This window comes from Corticium candelabrum, chromosome 14, assembly GCF_963422355.1.
Source record: "Corticium candelabrum chromosome 14, ooCorCand1.1, whole genome shotgun sequence".
NCBI classification, from domain to species: domain Eukaryota; kingdom Metazoa; phylum Porifera; class Homoscleromorpha; order Homosclerophorida; family Plakinidae; genus Corticium; species Corticium candelabrum.
Window position 1 is genome coordinate 4559765 of NC_085098.1, and position 22500 is coordinate 4582264.

Consider the following 22500-nt stretch of genomic DNA (forward strand, 5'->3'; position numbering starts at 1 on the left):
TGTGCCTTTGATATCAACCAGCTTCTACGCAGACCACTTTCGTTTTCAAGTGTTCAAACAGGAAAACGGAGATCTGTCTAGGTAAAAACTATATAGTCATGATAAACTACATTTAAAGCTACTCCACATATAGAAGGAAAGTTAAGAGGCAATTGCCTGACTACACACGCCACTGGGTTGTTGCGAAAGTGTAGTAGAGTCGAAACTGCCGCAGGCTAGTGTTTAAATTAAGACTCTGTAAACAACGATTTAATTGTGTTTGCGACGTATACATTCCCTTTTCTTAAAGCTAGATATAATCTTGATCTTTGAGTATTAATGTTCCCAGATCTAGTGCATGTGAAACAGAAACGTACCTACAAAATTTACTGCAATAGCGTGTCCATGCATTCCTCATAGGGCGTGATCTTCTCGAACATTTGAAGCTCGTTACGCCGGTGCACTATGTCGTATACGTTACAATATTTATTCTATCTATAACATACATACCTTGTCTCCAAATGAATCACACCAAAACTTCCTCGCACCTGAATTTGAAAACATGTGTGCGACAGTGAAAGAGGAGTCATCTTGGTTTTTTATGCGGAAATGCAAATCCTTCATGTCCTCCAAACTTGTTTGCAGGCTGTCGAGCAACGTGCTATCAGGATTTCGTCTAGGTGTTTTGGCCAGCTTCGTCAGCTTCTTCGTGGTTTTATTCAGCAGATCTCGAAAATTGTTGATGTCGTCTGCCTGGATCGCGCTCCCTATAGAATCTTTAGCGATAACGTGTGCCTTCCCTCGCAAACATTCGACGATATCACGAAACTTCGACGGCAACGTCTTGGCAAGACAAGCGTCGACTTGGTTTCCCATATGATTCAGCAAGTCGTCAAACTTTCCTTTGGACGCCATTCTGTCTACATGGAATCTTGCTGCGCAGACTTAGTCTAAACAGAAGACAACGTGAATCGAAGAAACACAAATCTCAAGATTGATGTAGCACTTCCTGATCAGCTCGCACCTCTTCAGTTGATCAGCCAAGTGCGCTACGGCGCTCTATTGCTAGCAAAGGCATCCACGCCTCCGCAAGAGTGGACGAATACATGTATTGAATCCTCGGTTAACCGAACTCCATGGCTCATCGGTCAAATGCCAAGTGAAATAAAACCACAGATTGTACACATACACATGTATACACCCATGGCATGCATACATACCTACACACAATACATTCACTTCCTAGCCTGCAGCTCATGAATTACGGTATGGCTATAACTCTCTTCGTTTGAGGCTGCAAAGGCACGGCGCTTTCAACGTGCATGTGTTGACTTACTTCAGACTGGTGTTCAAGCCACGTATGGCAGTTCTCAAACATCTAAATCAGGAGAGAAGAAGGTGTGGCAAGACTGGTCACGAGTCTATCTAACCTACGGAGTAATACTTGTACGAATATTGCGTAAAATCCATGTGTCACGTGCACAGTAATTTTAATCAAATAATCGGGGTTTGGATAACCGAGTTGGGCACTCGAAAAAGAAAGTCTAAATCTGGTGTTGTCAACTTTTGAGAACAGAGATGCACGAAATGATCACGCCCACTATACATTATAAGTCACATATAAATATATAGCTAAAAGACAGGCAAAAGGAACGAATACAAGCAACGCTGCCTGTCAAATCAAAAGGACTGGATCTACAAGATGAAAGTAGATCATCACCTTTGACTTTTCTAGGCAGCTGCACCGACCAGCTAGCTTCCAGCTTACTGTATTCTTATTCTGATGCAGGTGACGCTTTGTCATATACGTCCGAAACGCTTGCATTTCCAGAGGAGTCAGCGGCAAAACATATTCTTCATATCATGCGCGTTACCCAACAACTGCCCTGACATTGATAATGCTTCTTCTAGTTCAATACAACTGCAACGCTTACTGAATGATAATCTTTGCTCATCGTTGAAGGAGCTATCCAGTCTGACAGATCGCGCTCGACTGCTTCAAATTTTGTCGTTTCGAGCTGGGTGGGGAAGGGGCTGGGTTATAATCTTGGCCTTGCCATACCCCAGCGTGAATTCATAGTTTCTGTGCGGTTGTGGCTTGGAATACCAGTTTTTCCATATCCTCCGCATTCAAACATTGGTCTTGTGAGCAGGTTTTGGATGTACATCAGTGTGGAAAATAACGGTAGGACATAGGACAATGTCTCCCCAAATGTTTTGTTTATTCGCCCAAGTACTGCACCATTGCTGGGCTGGGACGTGTTTGGACAAAACATCCACAAGTACCCATATATGATAGTGTCTCTTAGCATGTGATGGCCTTTCCAATGGTGTAACTGTTAATTTCATGAACTTAGCTGCCTAGTTCCTAGCATGCTTTATCCAGAGAAAACATCAGGTGCCTTTAACGCCATTTCTCCCTTGGAAGTTAACTGGTTGTAAAAATTACATAAAAATGGCTGCAGTAGGGGAGGCACTTAGTTATACATGTAACATTATACAAGAATGTCTTACCTAGACTCAGGCTGTCCGAGCCAAAATAATTCCCTATTGCACTGCATGGTGATCATCTTCGGTTGTACATGTGGCAATGGCAACCTGTGAATTAGACGCCACAACGCTCTAGATGAAGTAATTTTTCACACGTTATTAAACAACAATGCAAACTGTCAAATAGAACAAAGATGCAATAAATATTCAAAAAGTAGACCGGGAAACATTAGCCGAAGGTTTCCCCTGTAAAAATTGAGACACTACTACTACCATCCGGATTTTGAGTAAGGACGCCCCAGCTATTTCAACACCACTGTAAGAAACTCCTTCCAACCTTGTTTAGTCGTAAGAGCTTCAAATCAGCCAGGCCTTGCAGCTGAAGCAAGAGAAGAGGCAAAAGACGACTTACACCAAGCATCTGTAACAGCAACAGAAGAAATATTCCATCCTGTTGTGGTTGAAACGTTCAGCCTTTGGTCGTCTCAGTGTGAGTCACAGTATCAATGTTTAAAATCAATTGCACGGAAATCAGCCCTGAATAACCACTTGACCATTAGCCAAGCTACTTCATACCTCCATCAACCACTAAACTTTGGCTTTATAATTCTAAGATGGTTTTAGAGAGATTAGCATTGGACAGTAATGCCAATATTTTTGAGTTACCCTGAGATAGTTGTTTTGGGGTTGCGATTAAGAAAACTATAGTAGAATGTATATTTAGATATATGAGTACACAGAAACACACACACACATCTTGTAAGACCAACGGATCAGCAACTGGAACCATTTAAGATAATTAGTGTAACATGGTCCAAGTGGAGCAGCTGTTAGTGCTCTAATGAGCACACCTGGTGTGACCTCTACTCCATTACTCACCTCCGAGTTCACACTTACGGGGAATAGACAGTAGGTCCCTTTTCTATCCACACCTCTAACGCGCAAAAGCGGTCTGATACATGTGCCTTTGATATCAACCAGCTTCTACACAGACCACTTTCGTTTTCAAGTGTTCAAACAGGAAAACGGTGATCTGTCTAGGTAAAAACTATATAGTCATGATAAACTACATTTAAAGCTACTCCACATATAGAAGGAAAGTTAAGAGGCAATTGCCTGACTACACACGCCACTGGGTTGTTGCGAAAGTGTAGTAGAGTCGAAACTGCCGCAGGCTAGTGTTTAAATTAAGACTCTGTAAACAACGATTTAATTGTGTTTGCGACGTATACATTCCCTTTTCTTAAAGCTAGATATAATCTTGATCTTTGAGTATTAATGTTCCCAGATCTAGTGCATGTGAAACAGAAACGTACCTACAAAATTTACTGCAATAGCGTGTCCATGCATTCCTCATAGGGCGTGATCTTCTCGAACATTTGAAGCTCGTTACGCCGGTGCACTATGTCGTATACGTTACAATATTTATTCTATCTATAACATACATACCTTGTCTCCAAATGAATCACACCAAAACTTCCTCGCACCTGAATTGTAAGAAACTCCTTCCAACCTTGTTTAGTCGTAAGAGCTTCAAATCAGCCAGGCCTTGCAGCTGAAGCAAGAGAAGAGGCAAAAGACGACTTACACCAAGCATCTGTAACAGCAACAGAAGAAATATTCCATCCTGTTGTGGTTGAAACGTTCAGCCTTTGGTCGTCTCAGTGTGAGTCACAGTATCAATGTTTTAAAATCAATTGCACGGAAATCAGCTCTGAATAACCACTTGACCATTAGCCAAGCTACTTCATACCTCCATCAACCACTAAACTTTGGCTTTATAATTCTAAGATGGTTTTAGAGAGATTAGCATTGGACAGTAATGCCAATATTTTTGAGTTACTCTGAGATAGTTGTTTTGGGGTTGCGATTAAGAAAACTATAGTAGAATGTATATTTAGATATATGAGTACACAGAAACACACACACACACACACACACACACACACACACACACACACACACACACACACACACACACAGACACAGACACAGACACAGACACAGACACACACACACACACACACACACACACACACACACACACACACACACACACACACACACACACACACACACAGAAACAAACACAAACAGACAGACAGACAGACAGACAGACAGACAGACAGACAGACAGACAGACACACACACACGCACGCACACACACATGCACACATACCACAATGTATGCAAACCTACACCACGGCCACAACAACGCTTTCACACCAATTTAAGTGAGGTAGGTACACATGCAGCAAGATAACAGAGACAGAACAGGGGGCATGGTCAGGCAGATAGATGGATGGATAAGATAGAACGGCAAGATGGAACAATGCATGATTGAGTAGGTAGTCAGCAACAACTGCATAATAGGCGCAAAAACTACTGCAGTTGTGGATACATCTGACCCCTCTTGAGTGTCAAGGAAACAACTAGAAACATATTGGAAGGTAAAAGATTGACAGACACATCAATGATTTGACTCCCAACAGATTGATTCTGTTTGTGGAGCTGCAAACTCTGATCTGCATGACTAGCAAACTCCTAGATATTCGGAATGTGATGGTCATTAGTCATTGTATCTATGTCGCGTTATAGTACGTATAAAGAAGGTAATATGGACGATGAACGAAGTCTCAGCAACGAACTATAACGTAGGTCGTTGCTGAGACTTCGTGGACACGAACGTTAGTTAGTGTATAAGTTAGGGTTAACTCAAGACGTAAGTGCTTTGTTACAGAATGAATACGTATATACACCGCTAGTTACACGGTCCTCGTTATAGTTCTCACGGCTTCCTGCGTCTTCTCCGTCTCTGCGCTGCGCTCCTCTGACACCAGCGCCTCTCAACTCTCACTTAACTCTCCGTCGTTCAGCTCTCCCCCCAATTCGTCAAGTGCCGGTCTCCATGCAGTCAAAACGCCGGTCTCTCCGTCAATACATCTGTCACGTGGCTCTGCCGTCCAATTACTCATTCAACTCTCCACATGGAACTAGCCCATCCCACTCAAGTGATTTTCAACAATCTGCCTAGCTAGCTCTTGAAATTAAACTGGTTTAAGGATCGACCTGTTTGCAGCTGAGCTATATTAAACAAGTTATATTCTAAACCTAAGCTGATTTCTTAAACTCGTTTTGTAGTAGGTTGAGCAAAGTTTAGGTTTAATGTCACGTGACAGTAGCGCGCTTGTTTAGATGGTTTCTGACAAGGCCATTTTGATGATATTGACTATTTTTCTGGGCCTTGAAATATGTAAGAATCGTTAACTAAAGAAAAGAAATCTGTAGCTACGGACAGAGAGAAGGTGTCCTTGGTCATCGTCATGCAATTTCCTACTAGCAGATGCTGAATCAGTGACAACCAACAGTTGCTCTGACTCTGCGACAGACCAGCCCAATAGTTTAAACTAAGGCGTTCATAGCTTTAGTAGACGGTTTGTTTTGCACATCCCGGATGTGCAATTTCCTTGTGGAAACAGTCGCTTTCTTGAACTGGTTTAGTTTTAAACGCGCTTAAGCTCAACTAGTCTAGGATGGAAACACTGCCATAGTCACTCAATTGGCCTGCGCAAAGAACGAGCAAGTCAGCTAGTCTCTTGTAATAGAATAAAATATCCAGCGACTCAACGTCAAAATTGACAGTTTCGCACAGCTCAGCTAACACAAACAGGGTTACATACACACTTTAGCTACCCACTGACAGCTTTAGCAAACACTAGCAGAACAATTGCATGCATGTTATTCTATCAGTCCAATTTGCTCAAGCAACTAACTTTCGCCAGCAGAAGGAAGATTTCCTTGAATTTTGTGCAAAGCATAAACCTTTTTCCCCATGTGATCCATCAGGACTAGATCTCGTTTGATGTTGGCAAGGCGCTCACATGACTTAAAGTCTTCTAACGCCTTGTGGACGTCTTCCTCAACGGCAGACCTGATTTCAATAGTGGCCATGCCTTCTGCGGTTTGCAATCTTCGGACCTTCCAATGACAAGAACAATTTGTTGAGACAGTTATACAGGTAAGCGTAGTTCAAGATTTCGAGGACTAAACACACATTCATGACAGCATTTGGGAGTCATGCAGTAGGAAAGAAAATTATTGGGCGTCATGGCCCTTTTTACTCACACCTATGCAGTACATGTACACACACACACACACACACACACACACACACACACACACACACACACACACACACACACCTATGATATTCAGCTAGGTAGGAGACACATCTACTACGTACGTGCATACGTTTCAAGTATTGTCACTTACTGTAAAGCCTTGAGGAGACAGTTCATCTATGACGCGTCCAAGACGCTGTTCAAACATGGGTTCCTCCATTGTATTAGTAATAATAACGTCTGATACTGTACTGTTGGTGAGCTGTTGGTCCAATTGTTCTTGAACGTGCAGTTTAATTAAATTTATGATTTCGGCGTTGTCGCTATTATGCTATAACAACAATACACATGGTTGCTGTTTCTTTGTCACCATTAGCACGCGAATTACTTGAATTTTAGCAATTTTTCCGCCCGAGGATTGTGCTATTGCACTGAAGGCTTGCGCAGCCGACCGATCATCTCGGCACAAAACTGCGTAGACGTTGATCTTCTTGACGCGACATTTGTCTGCTAGCATGAGCCAATCATGACCGCATGGGCAACCTAAGAAAGATTAAGTTAATTAATATATAATTTTACAACTTACAAAACTTTGAACAACCTGCTATGTTTAAATGTAGTTACACAAATATTTAATATGCTTATTTAATTGATTATAATGAACGCGGTCGTCTATTGCATTAACTTGTCTAGAACTGGAATTTGACGTTCCATATTTTGTACGGGCAAAGTCCTTATTTAAGTTCATGTATATACATGGTTAATTAGAGCAACGATAGTAGTACGTATAGCCATTCATATAGTATTCGTAGACTCGTAGACTTACCCTTCGGGAAATCGTCAATCAATGAGTTGCCAGTCATACCATGCGGAGGAGCGTCTCCTATCAAGACGGCCATTCGAACGGCGTGAGGCCTCTGAGTTTCATCCCAATTGAGATCGACGATTTCTTTTAGCGCGTCTGTAACGGCTTCTGGATTGTCATTATCTACATATACACAGAGCGCCAACAGTGCCAAACATCGTTGTCTCTTAAACTACTACATGTATAATGAATGCACTAAAGTACTACACGAGATTGTAGAAGACCGTGTATGTGCACGAGGCTATAACGCTTGTATACTGTACGCCCTGCATATGTTGACCTTTTACTAATCTATGGACAAGGCTTCAAGACTATTTACAGCTTCCTTGACAGAAGCAATATCTGAAGTGAACGGCCAAACCTTAGTCACGTAGGCGGTTATCTAAAGAAAAACGATCACACAAATAACTTTCACATCATAATTATTTTCATTGTGTTTATATTTAGATACTTCCAGTTTGTGATCTCTGTACGCAACAACAGCTATTCTCAAGTCGCTGCAAAGACTTTCACTATTAACAGAATCTATGAGATCTTGCATCAGCTTTTGAGCAGTCTGGATTTCGAGTGCTGTTAAACGCATAAAGTAAGTCAATTAAATGATTCTCTAGATACAGCTACGTGTCTGCTATGTATAGATACACACGCACACACACACACACACATATACACACACATACACACACACACATACACACACACACACACACACACACACACACACACACACACACACACACACAACTTGACATCAATTGAACAATATCGTTACTCATGCTTGCAGTAGTGTCACAAACAATAGCAACATCAACTTGTCCGATTCCTTCCTTTTTTGCAAAAGATATTTGCTCATCAGGATAATTTGCAGGCTCATAGCATGTGGCGCTGTTAAGAACATACGTATATTAGAGCACACTTAGAAGTATTGTCTACCTGTTGCTGTGACCTGATAATAGGTGGTGGAGGAGCAACAGATTGTGCCAGAGATATAACATAAGGACTTCCACGAACTGACTCTTCTCCAATTGAAATGTAAAATTGGTGTGAACCAGCGTCTGACAATTCGAAAGCGACAGAATACGTTCCATCGTCGTTATCTGTTACCATCAGGCGTTTGTCGTCTCTTTGCCCAGGAATGGCTGTGATGTTTGCCTACATAACGGTTGTAAAGATCAGAGATAAGCCGGATAATGGACTTAATAATCACATAACTAACACTTTAAATTTAGTAGTTTGAGCAATCTGTTAGTTAATTAAGCAAATAATGTGCAGCATTGTCAGCACAACAAATTTGCAGCATTTGAGATCAAACACTTCTGGTTGTACATATGGGCATAATTATGAGTCACCCTCCATTTCAGCTGAGGCATGAAAATCAACAATAGCAGATTTATGAATATACCTGCTGACTTGCTGATTCTACATCAAATCATGCTATTTGGGTATTTATATTGTTCTGATGGGACGCTTTGACAAACCGTAGCAACAAAAGATTAGAGAATGACCAGACTAACCACCGCCACCACACATTACCATGTCCAAACCGTTTCTCTTCAAATTCTGATTGCATTTGCACCAAATCCAATCTACGTGTTTTCTGTACCAAGCGCTACACGGAGAGTGTGTCGATCTCTATCGAAGAAAGTGCAGAGCAAGATTTGAATTCATTCAGCACATGCGGACCCTCGCAACAAAGATTGCACGTGACGTGTTCACACACGCTCAGACTGTGTCTTCCGTCAGAATCCTACAGTATCTTGCCCATACGAAGAACGGGGCAGTGCATCTAAAGGCGAGCTGTCTGTCTGTATATATGACTGTCTGTGTGGCCACCCATATCTCCGCCGCCCCGGGTCCGATCTCCGCCGAACTTGACTCCCGCACGCCGAAGACATGCACATCAACGATGATATAGTCGTCGTCTTCCAGACTTCTCTCGGAACAACGCAATTTCCTGCTGATCGAACCTGCCTTCACTCACGCGAGCATTTCTCTGGAACGGCACATGACATCTTTACCGAATTTAAACTGCCCGTTCCTGACATCGGACGGTGCGCGGAGCGTGTCATTCATTGCGGGCGACGTCGAAGAAGACAATGTATTTTCAGTATATCCGGGTCCTTGAGAATAGCTTCTCTACATTTGCCTATGTGCATGCGTCGAATACCTGCCACGTTCGATACACCCGTTCCCCGCAACGGCAGCAACGTCCGTCTTCAAAGCGACAACGTCCAATGGAATCTAAATGGCGAGTCATACGAGTCGTGATTTGGTATATGGATATACATAAGGGTTGTAAGGTGGCCTTTGGCCCGTATATGGCATGTCGACATCAAGCGGCGCGACTCTAACAAACAGCGAAGCAAACTATGTGGTAGTGGGATGGTCTCACATCATGGCGTGTACACGTACGATCCCTGTCAGCATTATTTAGTTTAACTGATTCATTAATGATTACCGTGGTGTCAGCTAGAACGATTCGAATAACCAAAGAAGCTCCTCCGACAATTTGAATTTTTTCATTCTCGTCACAAGTAAACACACTAAAGCTGTACCTCGTATTCACATGTCCTCCTTTCAAACCTGGTCCATCGGCAAAACACTTTGATGGACACATTGGACCTGAAATATTAAAACAGTTTAAACAGTTGAAAATCTGTATATCAAAGCCGTCAGACACTTTTTACAAAGTATGCAAATTATATATTTATTAGCTTACCTGGTGGTACAGAAAGCTCCTCTTTCGACGCTTCTGTAAAATCAAGTATTTCTATCTCTTGTCTTGTTAGAGGCTTTAGAGGATGGCCGCTCTTGCGAGACAAGCCTAGAGCAGTGTCTCCTCGTGCATCACGTATATACATGTCCGCACCTTAATTCATAACCATAAAAGTCCACAGCGTAATAGTTAACATCTACAATAATATATATTCCTACCGTTTTCAACGAGCAATTTGGCTAGATGAGGATTACTAATGGCTGCGTAATGTAGAGGTGTTTTTCCTTCTATGTCAAGAGCATTAACGACCACTCCGGCATCCAACAACATTTTTAAAAGTTTGTCATAACCGTTTTTTGAAGCGTAATGAAGCGCAGTCTGCAAAAATGCATACCATTCAAAGTTTTATAGAATTAGCAAAAATGCGCAAAACTTTTTGTTAGTTTTACGTACCAATCCTCTGACATCCGAGGCATTAGCGTCTGCTCTCTTTCGAAGTAGACTCTCCGACAGAGTCTCAAAGTTACAATCAAGTGCAACTAGAAGTGGGGATCTTCCTTCGTTGTCTCGTGCATTCACATCTGCCCCAGCTTCATTCGTGAGTAAGTCAACCCCTTGTGTGTTGTTCATCGAAACTGCCACATGTAGCGGTGTCTTGCCTGCCTCATCTTTTGGCATCAACTTCTGCACCTCTTGAAACAAGCTTGTGTGCTGCTTCTTTTCTGTCTGGGTCAGTAGCTATTGAACGCACACAAACGCTTGGCAATAAAATATCGTTTTGTGTAAGAGCCAGTGCTGCTCTGTGCTCTATTACCAGCTGCGTGAAGAGGTGTACGTTTCACTTTATTTCTGTGACAAGGATCTGCTCCTAGATCGACTAACATGTCGACGCTCTCACCCGTATAGCAATGGCTCAGTGAAGTGTCACCATCGTCGTTTTCAGCTGTGACTGTTTCGGGTGCTTTTTGCGCAATAGCCACAATACAAGAAATAGAATCTTCTTTAGCTCCTACCTACACAATTAAGAATTAAATGAAGGGCATTACACAGCGCGCGCGCGCGCGTGTGTGTGTGTGTGTGTGCGCGCGCGTGCGCGAGCGCTTGTGTGAATAGAACTCACGTCCAAAGCAGATTCACCAAGATCACTTCTGAGATTCAAATCAGCACCCAATTTTGCGGCTGTTGTGATAATTTCTGGGTTATCACAAGAAGCAGCAACAAACACAGCAGACTCGCCTAAGCTGTTTGTTACATTGATGTTTGCTGTAAAACAGTCATTAACTATTAGTTAAAACAGTTATTAGATATTATTTATCATTCATTAGTAAAACATTGGTTATAGACACACACACGCACACGCACGCACACAGTACAGCCTACGATCACGCATACATGCACTACATGCGTATATCTGGTTTACAACTCACAGACGCTGACAAATTACCGTGATGCTGAGTGTGTAAAAACTCCATCACGTTTGTGCGGTTCTCTTCTGCTGCATGATGTAATGGAGTAGCTTTACTTTCTGTTTGATCTTTCAACTCAGCATTAGAGCGATCATGAGACACTAAAGCTTGTAACGCAGGCAAATTTCCCGTTCTTGCAGCAACGTGAACAGGAGCAACGCCTTTCTAAAACGTCACTCTACATGTAAATAAAAGTCATCTTAAACAAAAGCTTTGATTTTCTAACCTTGTCAAACACTTTACTACTAGCGCCATGCTGAAGAAGAAGCTCTACAGCGTCAGAACTAGAAAATTTTGCTGCCGTGTGCAAAGCAGTACAGCCATCAATATCTCTTTCATTGATATCAATCGTATCTTTGATTATCGTTCTTGCTAAGTCGAGATTATCTTGCAGAATACTTTTCTAAAGTAGATAACCGAGATTAATACATATAACAATATTTATAGAGTACATAGCGCTAAACAGTGTACTTGCAATGGTCCTAAACCAGTTGATTTATCTATCAGCAGCTGTATGTCCTTGACACTTCCACCAGTAGATCGACGCTCTCGACTATTTGGTTCTTCATCAAGCCTGATGGAGAACATCCGAATAGGAAATCGTCAAGACAAAGTGTAATAATAGTTTATAATATACTACACCGTACTTTTCTAAAATATAGTGTCTGTCTTTTTCATGATGACAATCCATGCATGTTTTGATCTCTTCACCAGCTGAACTGCTTTTCAAATCCCACTTCTTCTCTTTGTATTCCATGCATTGACATTCCGTTTCACGACAGCATTTCACTCTTTCAAACGGAAATCCAAATGTCTTGCATGCATCATTCATCTTGGAAGCAGCAACAAACTTTCCTCCTGCGACTCCTAACGTTTTGAACAATAAATTAAACTTCATCCAAATACTGACCATACAGCATCTCACCAATAAATGCTCTGATAATAAGCTCAGCGTCTTTGTCAAGTAGATAAGACTTTTTCTTGTATGCTGCCAGCCACCTTTCCCATTCTACTTGAACTTCCTAGTCATTCGTAAAACAAGTCGAATAGCCTGTTCTTAGTTTGGGCAAATTAGAATATTAATAGTTAATCAATTTATTGTTTGTGAGTGTCTCAATTTATGCATCCTACATTGTTTCGTTTTCGTATGATAAGCGTAATCGTGATTTGTATATCTCCAATTCAGAGAAATTGGCAGGTATTATAGGACCCAGATATAACGACCCGAATAACACGTATCTTTCGCCTATAAACTCTACTGTACCGTTCTTGACATTGATGCGTTCTTCTTCAAACAGTAGATCAAAAAGGCTCAAGGACTCAAAACAGAATAAATCTTGCAAAGACCTGTACCTGAGAAACAAATCCGGCCATTTTGGTAGAAATCTGTTCCAGCACTAGAATCACAACCGAAAATGGACAGCTGACAGGCCATTGTAGGACGTAAGTAATAGGGGCATATGCACCATTGTAAACCTCTCTTTCTCCTTTATCCAATTATATGTTGTACCTCTATTAGTATACATAATACTATAGAAAAGAGATCTATAGCATGCTTCCGCGAAGAACGAATAGCAAGGTGCCATGGAGTCTTGTCAATTAATACATGTGAAATTCGATTCACAGGAATTGTCATGGGACTGTAATGTACCCTCTACTATACATCAACTGTCTCTACTGACTCTTGTTATATTAGTGTACCAGTCATGCAATATACTTGTTTCCAAATAGATGCCTAAATACACCACTGTCTAGAACATTTTCCTAATTTTCTAATGCATGTGTCAATGATCGTCTTTCAGAGCATCTTTTTCAGAGATAAAGTCATTAAAATGTATTTCGTTATGCCAGTCTAGTCTGAAAGAATAATTTCTCACTTATGTTGTCTCAAACGTGATTCTGAAGCACAATGGGCCAAGAGCAGCTAACGTCATATTAGCAGAGAAGAAAGCCAAGAGTTAGAGGTAAATATTGACGACAGTGTTACGGAATTTGTAGAAACGTAAACCGCAAGCTGATGTTCAAAAATAGTTATTATATTTAGATACCCGTTGCTAAAATCTTGATATTATCTTGCCAACTTTTTGTGTGGCAGGAATCTGGATTGCTGATTGAATTTGACCGAGGGCCATCATTGTAGCCTCAAAGAATACTTTGAGGACACACATGGCAAAATTAATAGTATTTGTATATATAATTACCTATTAAATCTATTAATTTTTATTTTAACGTGCAAAATTTGTACTGACATGACAGAACTGCTGTAAAATACAGACTAGCCAAATACATCTATGCATGCCATTACGTTGTTACAAAGTGCATGGACAGTATACCAATAATATTTTTGACTTTTAAAATAGTTAATTACCATTCTCTTTTGTTTGGGGTCACAACTTTTAGCCTGGGCCCATAATGTACTCCATCCATCACCATGGACACAGCAACTCCCATCATGAAACGTACAGTAGGCTTAGCCTCGAACTTCCAGACCAGAGAGTGCGAGAACTCTAGTCTGGACCAGAACGGTACTGAAATGATTTCGGAAATAGCCTTCTAAGCCAATCAGCGTCTTAACAAGTGCACGAAGAGCCGTAAATAGAGACTCTGGCGCACGCACGCGTCTTTTCAAGCTTGCGGTTACAGTACATGTACAGCAGCCTCGCTAGACACCTTTGACAACTGGTCGAACGGTGGTCTCGCTAGTCGAGCGGTTAGATTAGCTAGCGTTCTACCGCAGAATCAAAGAGTCGTCGTTTCATGCCGTCCACCAAGATATCGCCGCAAACACGGCAGACGTCTGTTCTTTGTTAATGAGATCTCATGGCATTTACAAATGATATGTTTGTGTAGTGCGAAAGCACGGTATCTTTCCATCTCATTACTGAACTCGGTAACTCAATCCTAGGCTGTTAGTTAGACTACACTTTAGCATCGCTTTTTGATAACTAGGTACACCCGAAATCATTTTAGTATCGTTTTGATTCAGACTACAGTAGAGTTCGCGCGCTCTCTGGTCTGGAAGTTCGAAGCTACCGTATCATAAAAGGGGCGTAATCTCCTGACAACTTTCGTCGCTATACGCTCACTAAATCTTACGTTTTAATACTCACAATATTTATGATATACATACCTTGCTTCCAAATGAGTCACACCAAAACGTCTTCGCTTCTAAGTTTGTAAAAATGGCCGCGGCAGAGAGAGAGGAGCCATCTTGGCTTTTCATGCGGAAATGCAAATTGTTCATGTCGTCGAGACTTGTTTTCAGGCCTTCTAACTGCCATTCATCAAGATGTTTAGGGCTTTTAGCCAGCCTCTTCAGCTTCTTCGTGGTTTTGTTCAGCAGATCTCGAAATTTGCTGATGTGGTCAGCCTGAACTACACCAGACGAAGAGCCTTGAGCGATATCACGTGCCTTCTCTTGCAAACGTTGGGCGATTTCACGAAACTTTTGTGGCACCTTCGTGTTGACAAAACAGGCGTCGACTTCTCTTTTCATAGAATCTAGCAAGTCATCAAACGTTTCTCTGGATGCCATCATAATTCCGTGTCAGAATCTTGGTGCAGACTGATTTCAACTAGAAGACAGCGTAAATCTAAAGAATACAAGCCTCAAGATTGAACCAGCACTTCCTAGTCAGCTTGCACCTTCTCAGTCAATCCCAGGGCCGTAAGCAAAGTTAAAACTTACACGGCTTGGCGCGTGTTACATAAGCGTGGCCTCTATGTATGTAACGCCCTTGTCAGGTGCCCTTAATTAATTAATTGTCTGCTCCATTGATATTAACACGAATCTTACAACTTGTCTCGCAGCGTTTCAAAGCAGCAGACAAAGTGGCTAGGCAATGTACTCTCTATGCACGTGCATTACAGTTTACTAGTAATACCCTTAAAATATATCACCTATTTAGCAGTTTTTGTGACGCAACTGCATGAAAACATGAACGGCCATGGCAGCACAGGCTGTGTGATGTCCTACGGCCCTGAATTATCAGCCGAGTGGGCTACGGCGGCCTTTTTCTAGAAGTCACCCACGCCTCCGCAAAAGAGTGCACGTGAAAACAAGCGAATCCTCTAGGTAGCCATAAACTAGTTACTCTAGACCTTACAGCTATTCTATATTCCATAAATGCTCTTGAAATATTGCAAGTATTCCTGACATAGTTTGCTATTATTCACGCTCTAAAAACTTTATAAAAGTTCTATATAACCAATTGTCTTCATAATTAGTTGCCAAGTCACGTGGTTCCCTAGCTTTGCGTATCGAGACTGTAAATGTGATTGTGGAGTGATCACATCGGATGCGTCATAAAACGTGTGTGGGAGTTGGCCGCCCAGCACTCGTGCATGCACCATGAGTAGCACTGCCTGTTTGCATCTCCTCCTTCTATCCGCACTGTCAGCGGCGCCTTGCGCTCTCTCCGCAGACAAGAAAAATGTTCTATTCTTCGTGTCAGACGACATGCGTCCGGAGCTGACGGTCTACGATGGTCCCGACTTTCCCTCACCGGTTCATCCCAAAATGCATTCTCCAAATCTCGACGCCCTGGCCGCCAAGAGCCTTCTTCTCAAACGAGCGTACGTGCAGCAAGCGGTCTGTTCTCCCAGTCGAACCTCTCTACTCACTGGACGCCGACCCGACACCACCCACGTGTACGACCTGGTTCACTACTTCAGGAAAGTGGGAGGAAACTTCACGACGATACCGCAATATTTCAAGCAAAACGGATACCTGTCCATCGGGATGGGCAAGATTTTTCACGTAAGCATAATATGTGCGGATCCACTCATCTAACAATTCTAAACGGTAAAATATTAAATTATGTCTCAGTGCGCATGCTCAGCGAAAGCATAGCCTGGTCTGCCTGTTACCGCTGTATCTACTTGCACGGTGAATTTTAACGATAAAATGGGCAAGATGTTTTCTTTAAAGTTTGGTTCGTGCGTTTGCTAGCTAGAGCTTCGTTTTTTGAGTTTTAGGGGTAATCTCTTGGTAGCGCATGCGTTACCGCTGTCAATTATATTTTTACAGTTGTACAGTGGATTTTAATAAAGTGCGCTTTTTTTACGGGTGGGTTTTGACTTAGACAAAGCTTTGTTCTTGAGTATGGGTGATTCTCAATGCTCGTTCGCAGCAGTACGATAGACATGACTTGTGTGTTGCTTTAATTCAACTGACTTTTGAACCCAATAAAAAGTGATGCCCAGTTGATTGCGAAACGAGGCAGCGGCACCCAGGTGTTTACACTACTCTCTATTCCTGATCTAATGAGTTTAATTAATGTGTAGCCGGGAAGTGCATCCGACAATGATGATCCAATTTCTTGGTCTGAACCCTACTTTCACGCCAACGATTCCTTCTGGGGCAAGTTCGGACACATGCACAGCCACATGGCAGTCAACAACAGCCTCCAAAAGTCACAACCCTTGCCAGACCAACAGATTGCTGATCATGCCGTCGAGGTATTGAAGAGAGTTGCACCGGCCGCCAAAAGTGGAAAGCAGCCCTTCTTCGTCGCCGTAGGATTTCACAGGCCCCACCTTCCCTTCATCTATCCGGATGAATTTCAACAGTATTATCCTGAATCAGAAATCCGTTTGCCGGACAATGAATATGCTCCTATCAATATGCCACCCATTGCATGGTCCAACTATGGTGAGCTACTCAAGTATGGAGATATCTCCAAACTGCATGCATCTGGAGCAATCAACTCTAGTCTACCGCCCGATGTGGTTAAATCTCTGAGACGTGATTACTATGGCGCACTCAGCTTCACGGATTCATTGATTGGTAAAGTGATGGAAGAGTTGGAGAATTTGGGATTGGCGGAAAATACCATTATCAGTTTTTGGGGTGACCACGGATGGTATGCATAACACATATTTTTTATAACCAAATCAACTTTGAATTTTTATTGCACAGGCAGCTGGGTGAGCACGGCGAATGGTAAGAAATAGATGATGTCAATATAGACTCTCTGTCTGCACGTCCTCTGTCTATATCTGCCTGTTTGTCTGCTTCTTGGCAGGGCAACTGCTATTACACTCAATAGATATTATGCACTATATTATCTACTCTGTTATTCTTGCTAGAGACTACAATCAGTAGACTCTTTTCAAATAAGCTGCTACTCTATCTATCTATATTGGATTTCTGCCTCCCAGCCTGCCTGCCTGTCTCTGTCTGTCTGTCTGTCTGTCAATACATATTTTCCATTTAAATCACGCCTTTACATCGTGAGCAACTAAAAGAGAAACGTCCACTGCAGCTAATAACACAACTAGACCACTACGGTCCTAGAGCTGTCTGTCCGTCTACAATAGCAAATAGCTAATTACTTTGTTTCTGTGACAAATAACATCTAAGCAAATAACTAATTTATTAAACTAATTGACTAACGGGATCCTGTAATCCCATTTCTCTAAAAAGTCTACAGGTCAACAGCGCATTTGCCCTTTCCTGACAAAGCATTGGAAACTTTCTAAGAGCACATTGGCATTGCATCTTAGCAATTGAATTATTGACACCAGTAGTCTTTAAACTCTGCCCTGTTTGGTCTCCCAAGGTCATCTCTGGAAGGTTTATTCAAATCATCCAAATACGATTCTATCTGTCGGTCTGTCTGTCCTTCTGTCTGTCTGTTCCAACTGCCCAACCCCTCATCTGTTTACATGTTTAACAGTCTATAAAGCCTTCAGACTGCTTCTTTCCCTCATTTTCCGTCCTCCTTTACGTTACCTAACTAATATTGGTAACTATTGCTGAATTCAGGTGCAAGCATACCAATTTTGAAGATGCAACCCATGCCCCAATGATGGTCCATATTCCTGGCAAGACAGATCAAGGCATTGTCACTGAGGCATTAACAGAATTCGTAGACCTATTTCCAACCCTTGTCGATGCCGCTAATCTCCCACCCTTACAACTATGCCCCCAAAACTCAGAGAAGACCATGCTTTGTCGCGAAGGAGCCAGCCTGATGCCACTGATCGAAAATCCAAACTCAACAAACTGGAAAACTCGCGCATTTTCTCAGTATCCAAGACAAAAAGATCATATGGGATACACAATGAGGACAGACAGGCTAGTTTCAGCCATTGCACAACCACAACAAGAATATAACATAACAGCATTTAATATTCTCTGCAGGTACCGCTACACCGAATGGGTCAAGTTTGATTACAACGAGTACAAGCCAGACTGGAATCAGCTCAACGCCACTGAGCTGTATGATCACCAAACAGATCCGGTCAGTGTGTAAATAGCATGCTATATAAATGTTCTTTGTGTGACTTTAGTCAATTTTGTGTGTGTGTGTGTGTGTGTGTGTGTGTGTGTGTGTGTGTGTGTGTGTGTGTGTGTGTGTGTGTGTGTGTGTGTGTGTGTGTGTGTGTGTGTTGGCGTGACCATTATATTATGGTAGCTATGGAACAGGACAGGACAGGTGTTGTATCACAATACCTCAAGCCAGTGCCCTTCTTCACAACAAAAGTTAAACTTGTCATTTCTTTAAACAGGAAGAAAATCACAACGTGGCCTCTGAAAAAGACATGATGTCTGTAGTCAAGATGTTGAGCGAGCAATTGCACGCTGGATGGAGATCTGCTATGAAATAACAATTTGCAACAGGTGGAAAACGTTCTGTTTACACTATCTTGACATCTATACAAATGGCAATTTCTTTCACATATTTGTTGTTGATTCGCTGCTGATTTTCAATTTTTTTGAAGTTGCAAGTACCTTTTGTACACATGCAGGTATCATGTGTCGCTGCTACTGCAATGTATCCATTGCAAAAAATATGCTACTTGCTATAATAACAGTTACAACCGTCTCAGCTTTCAATTACTCGTGTAGCCCTGTGTACCGCATTCACGCTGTGTGTGTGTGTGTGTGTGTGTGTGTGTGTGTGTGTGTGTGTGTGTGTGTGTGTGTGTGTGTGTGTGTGTGTGTGTGTGTGTGTGTGTGTGTGTGTGTGTGTGTGTGTGTGTGTGTGTGTGTGTGTGTGTGTGTGCTTTTCACAACACACAGAGTAACCAGGGTATAACAAGTAAATCTACAAGCCATTCTGCTATGTAGAGAAAGCCATTGTAGCAAAGTGATCTAATACAAAACTATACAAATAATCATTACAGCAAAGTATACAATATCAAAAATCTAAATGATCTTCTAGTTAATAAAAAACACAGATGTTACATACCAGACTATACAGAGACATCATTACTTGATGTATCTGTTACCTCACTCTCATCAGTTCGAGGAGTCTCTGCAACAAGTGGCAATTTCTCGATCACACTAACAATAGATAACATAAACAAAACAGTAAAGGCACAATCAACAGCAACATCCTACCTGTATTCTCGTTGTCGACAAACTTTCCACGGGCAACCACACCTACGCAACAAAAACACATCAGTGATGAAAGTCTTAGCAGATAATGCAGCGATAGACTTCAAATAATAGTTCCATCGAGACATCTCTGACCACGAACGTCCAGTAAATAAGTCATCAATATGTTCCAAACTCTTACCCTAAACACAAACAATTCAATACCATTCGGCAACAAATTACTATTGATAAGTATGCATAAGTATGCATCGAAGCAAACGGAAAATCTAAAAGACCAGATCAAAATTGAGGTTGTCAGCACCTTTGTTTCCGGAGTAGTAAACAGTACAAATATGTAAGACAGTGTCAGGAAAACTCCCATCAGAAAGAAAGTGCCTCGCACACCCAGAACATCACAATCAAGAAGGAGAGGTGTGCACATTGCAATTGAGAAATTCGAGATCCAATTGGCAGAGGTAGTCACACTCACAGCCTTTTCTGTACATGGCAAGACAACCAGTGAACACTATGCAAACGACAGTAAGCAGTAGATTCGTTCAAATGCTGCTGTGTACCTCGAATTCTCAAAGGAAAAATCTCACTCGTAACAACCCATGCAGTAGCCCTAAAAGCACATTGCAAATGCACACACACACACACACACACACACACACACACACACACACACACACACACACACACACACCACACACACACACACACACTTCACACTGTAAACCTCATCAAATTGCTCCCTACCCCCATCCGTAAGCAAAGTTGATCACAAAGAGACACACCAGGAACGTCACAATGTAACCAATAGTTTGATCGACGCCCTCACTGCATGTGTAGGGAGACAACAAGGCGGCTGCCAAGAAGACAGACGCGGCCATACCTAATGATCCACACAGCAGCAGTACCTTTCGTCCAGCCTGTAACAAATAATCAATCGTAAGAAACATTTTGCAGCAAAAAGAGTTCGATAAGCAGCACGTAGTCAACAAGGTAGACTGCAGCGATTGTGGCAAGAAAGTTGATGACTCCAGTCAGTGCGGTCGCTACATACTCAGACACATGTATTAATCCGAATAGAGTCGTCGAGTAGTACCTAAAATGTAGACATAAACTAGAAAGACATCGGGCGTAAACAATAGATTGACAATTACATAATAACATTCATCCCAGTGTACTGCTGAAACAACTGAATGAAGAACCCTACAAACATTCTAGAACACAATTCCAACATACCAGCAATATATTAGCAAATCGGCATTCCATAAGTACAAAAATCAAGCAAACAATTAAATATAGATAAATATATAAATAACATAAATTAGATAGAAACGTGATTAATAAATTGTGTACAATTGTACAGCTACCATTGCCTTGCCTCTTTCTCAATTTTGGTCCAAGCAATTCACGCCACGTTGCAGGTTTCATCTTCTTATCCATCTCAACTGCCTCCTGAATGTCTTGAAGCTCGTCCAACACAACCGATGGAATCTCGTCAGATTTTGCTGACTTTCGAGTAATACGAAGCTGTTGCAAAACACACTGTGCTTGACTGTTGAAACCTTGCTTCACTAGCCACCTGTTATTCAAACATATTGTTTTAATTATGAAAAATGTATCAATTTGGTCACTGACCTGGGGGACTCGGGTAGTACAATCATTCCCAGTATGAGAATTATTGCAAATACACACTGAAGACCGAGTGATATGCGCCAACCAATTTCAAAGTGTACGCAACCAAGGTTCACGATAAAACTGACCTACAGAAAAAATTCTATGTCAAAATCTCCTAAAGCAATCGACAGTATAATATAGTAAAGAGACCAAAACAATACAACGATAACCACATTGACTATGACATGTCTGCAGTCCACGATGTTGATTGATTTCAAGATGCAGAAACATGCGTGTACATGCAAATATGAGAAACTGACGACAGATCAGATTGGAAAACACCTGCACTCTTTCTCGAACACACCAAATTGCCTTTGAAAGCAGCATAAACCCAGTATTTAGTGACTTGATGATAGTTTCAGTAGTTCATAGTTAGTCTCACATTTTAAAGACACTACAGCACAACGTATACTTGAGTTGCAAAGAACAATTTCGTCTTTTGCATTGAGGAAGTTTGGTCACAACTGAATTTTCTCGTGCAATCCAATCAACAACATTCTGTGCTCATCATAGCATCGACATCATCCATCAACTATCCAGTGTCATGTCATGACATTCAAGCAACATGTCATACACGTTGCAAGAGTAGCAAGGGCATAAATTTAACGTAATTATTAGTCAGAGTAGATTAGAAGAGCAAGAGAAAGACATTGACATCGGGTCATGTATTTGCCTCAATTAGCAATCACATGTTATGCCGTTGCCTAGCAGTCAGTCAGTCACACGTACGTATGCATGTACCAAACCGCATTACTATACCTAGTGTTTCACACATCGATAATTACACGTAGAAGTTGTGCAACTGACTGCAGAAACAGTCACCACTATAGGTCACACGATGTATGCAGTAC

The 22500-nt window shown here is 41.8% G+C and overlaps 4 protein-coding genes across 9 annotated transcripts in view; 1 reads left to right on the forward strand and 3 right to left on the reverse strand.

Annotated features, from left to right (window-relative positions):
* LOC134190321 (uncharacterized) overlaps nucleotides 1-894 on the reverse strand; it is a 14637-nt gene extending 13743 nt beyond the window's left edge. Inside the window, exon 1 of the mRNA XM_062658774.1 lies at nucleotides 490-894. Coding sequence (XP_062514758.1) covers nucleotides 490-894 — 405 coding nt within the window. The remainder of the gene's footprint in view (nucleotides 1-489) is intronic.
* A 5159-nt stretch (nucleotides 895-6053) lies between these two features.
* Nucleotides 6054-15355, reverse strand: LOC134190083 (ankyrin-3-like). Of its 6 annotated transcripts, XR_009971579.1 has the most exons (13): nucleotides 10986-11127; nucleotides 10625-10909; nucleotides 10390-10549; nucleotides 10175-10324; nucleotides 9914-10077; nucleotides 8402-8607; nucleotides 8228-8340; nucleotides 7907-8025; nucleotides 7817-7837; nucleotides 7417-7578; nucleotides 6979-7133; nucleotides 6742-6921; nucleotides 6054-6447 (listed from the first exon to the last, which is right to left on the reverse strand). XR_009971579.1 is itself a non-coding variant. In XM_062658504.1 (10 exons), exons 2-9 carry the CDS (start codon nucleotides 10847-10849, stop codon nucleotides 7742-7744), a joined length of 1233 nt encoding a protein of 410 aa, XP_062514488.1. In that variant the 5' UTR covers nucleotides 10850-10909; nucleotides 10986-11127; the 3' UTR covers nucleotides 7453-7578; nucleotides 7736-7741. The 6 variants fall into 6 exon arrangements, 5 of the variants coding, with proteins under 5 accessions (XP_062514487.1, XP_062514488.1, XP_062514484.1 ...); XM_062658504.1 differs by lacking the exons at nucleotides 6054-6447; nucleotides 6742-6921; nucleotides 6979-7133 and having other exon boundaries at nucleotides 7453-7578; nucleotides 7736-7837; XM_062658500.1 differs by lacking the exons at nucleotides 6054-6447; nucleotides 6742-6921; nucleotides 6979-7133; ... (6 more) ...; nucleotides 10175-10324; nucleotides 10390-10549 and adding exons at nucleotides 11292-11434; nucleotides 11616-11802; nucleotides 11864-12040; ... (3 more) ...; nucleotides 14768-15230; nucleotides 15283-15355 and having other exon boundaries at nucleotides 10721-10909; nucleotides 10986-11184.
* Nucleotides 15356-15790: 435 nt separating this feature from the next.
* LOC134189612 (iduronate 2-sulfatase-like) lies at nucleotides 15791-19425 on the forward strand. Its single transcript, XM_062657942.1, has 6 exons — nucleotides 15791-16396; nucleotides 16924-17501; nucleotides 17558-17581; nucleotides 18407-18718; nucleotides 18785-18884; nucleotides 19153-19425. Exons 1-6 carry the CDS (start codon nucleotides 15989-15991, stop codon nucleotides 19249-19251), a joined length of 1521 nt encoding a protein of 506 aa, XP_062513926.1. The 5' UTR covers nucleotides 15791-15988; the 3' UTR covers nucleotides 19252-19425.
* A 252-nt stretch (nucleotides 19426-19677) lies between these two features.
* LOC134189622 (glucose transporter GlcP-like) overlaps nucleotides 19678-22500 on the reverse strand; it is a 4646-nt gene continuing 1823 nt past the window's right edge. The window contains exons 7-16 of the mRNA XM_062657952.1: nucleotides 21611-21735; nucleotides 21354-21554; nucleotides 21130-21189; nucleotides 20957-21071; nucleotides 20723-20895; nucleotides 20539-20588; nucleotides 20286-20461; nucleotides 20087-20166; nucleotides 19988-20029; nucleotides 19678-19930 (exon numbers count right to left, since the gene is read on the reverse strand). Of these exons, the coding sequence (XP_062513936.1) occupies nucleotides 19840-19930; nucleotides 19988-20029; nucleotides 20087-20166; nucleotides 20286-20461; nucleotides 20539-20588; nucleotides 20723-20895; nucleotides 20957-21071; nucleotides 21130-21189; nucleotides 21354-21554; nucleotides 21611-21735 (1113 nt within the window). The 3' untranslated portion in view covers nucleotides 19678-19839. The remainder of the gene's footprint in view (nucleotides 19931-19987; nucleotides 20030-20086; nucleotides 20167-20285; nucleotides 20462-20538; nucleotides 20589-20722; nucleotides 20896-20956; nucleotides 21072-21129; nucleotides 21190-21353; nucleotides 21555-21610; nucleotides 21736-22500) is intronic.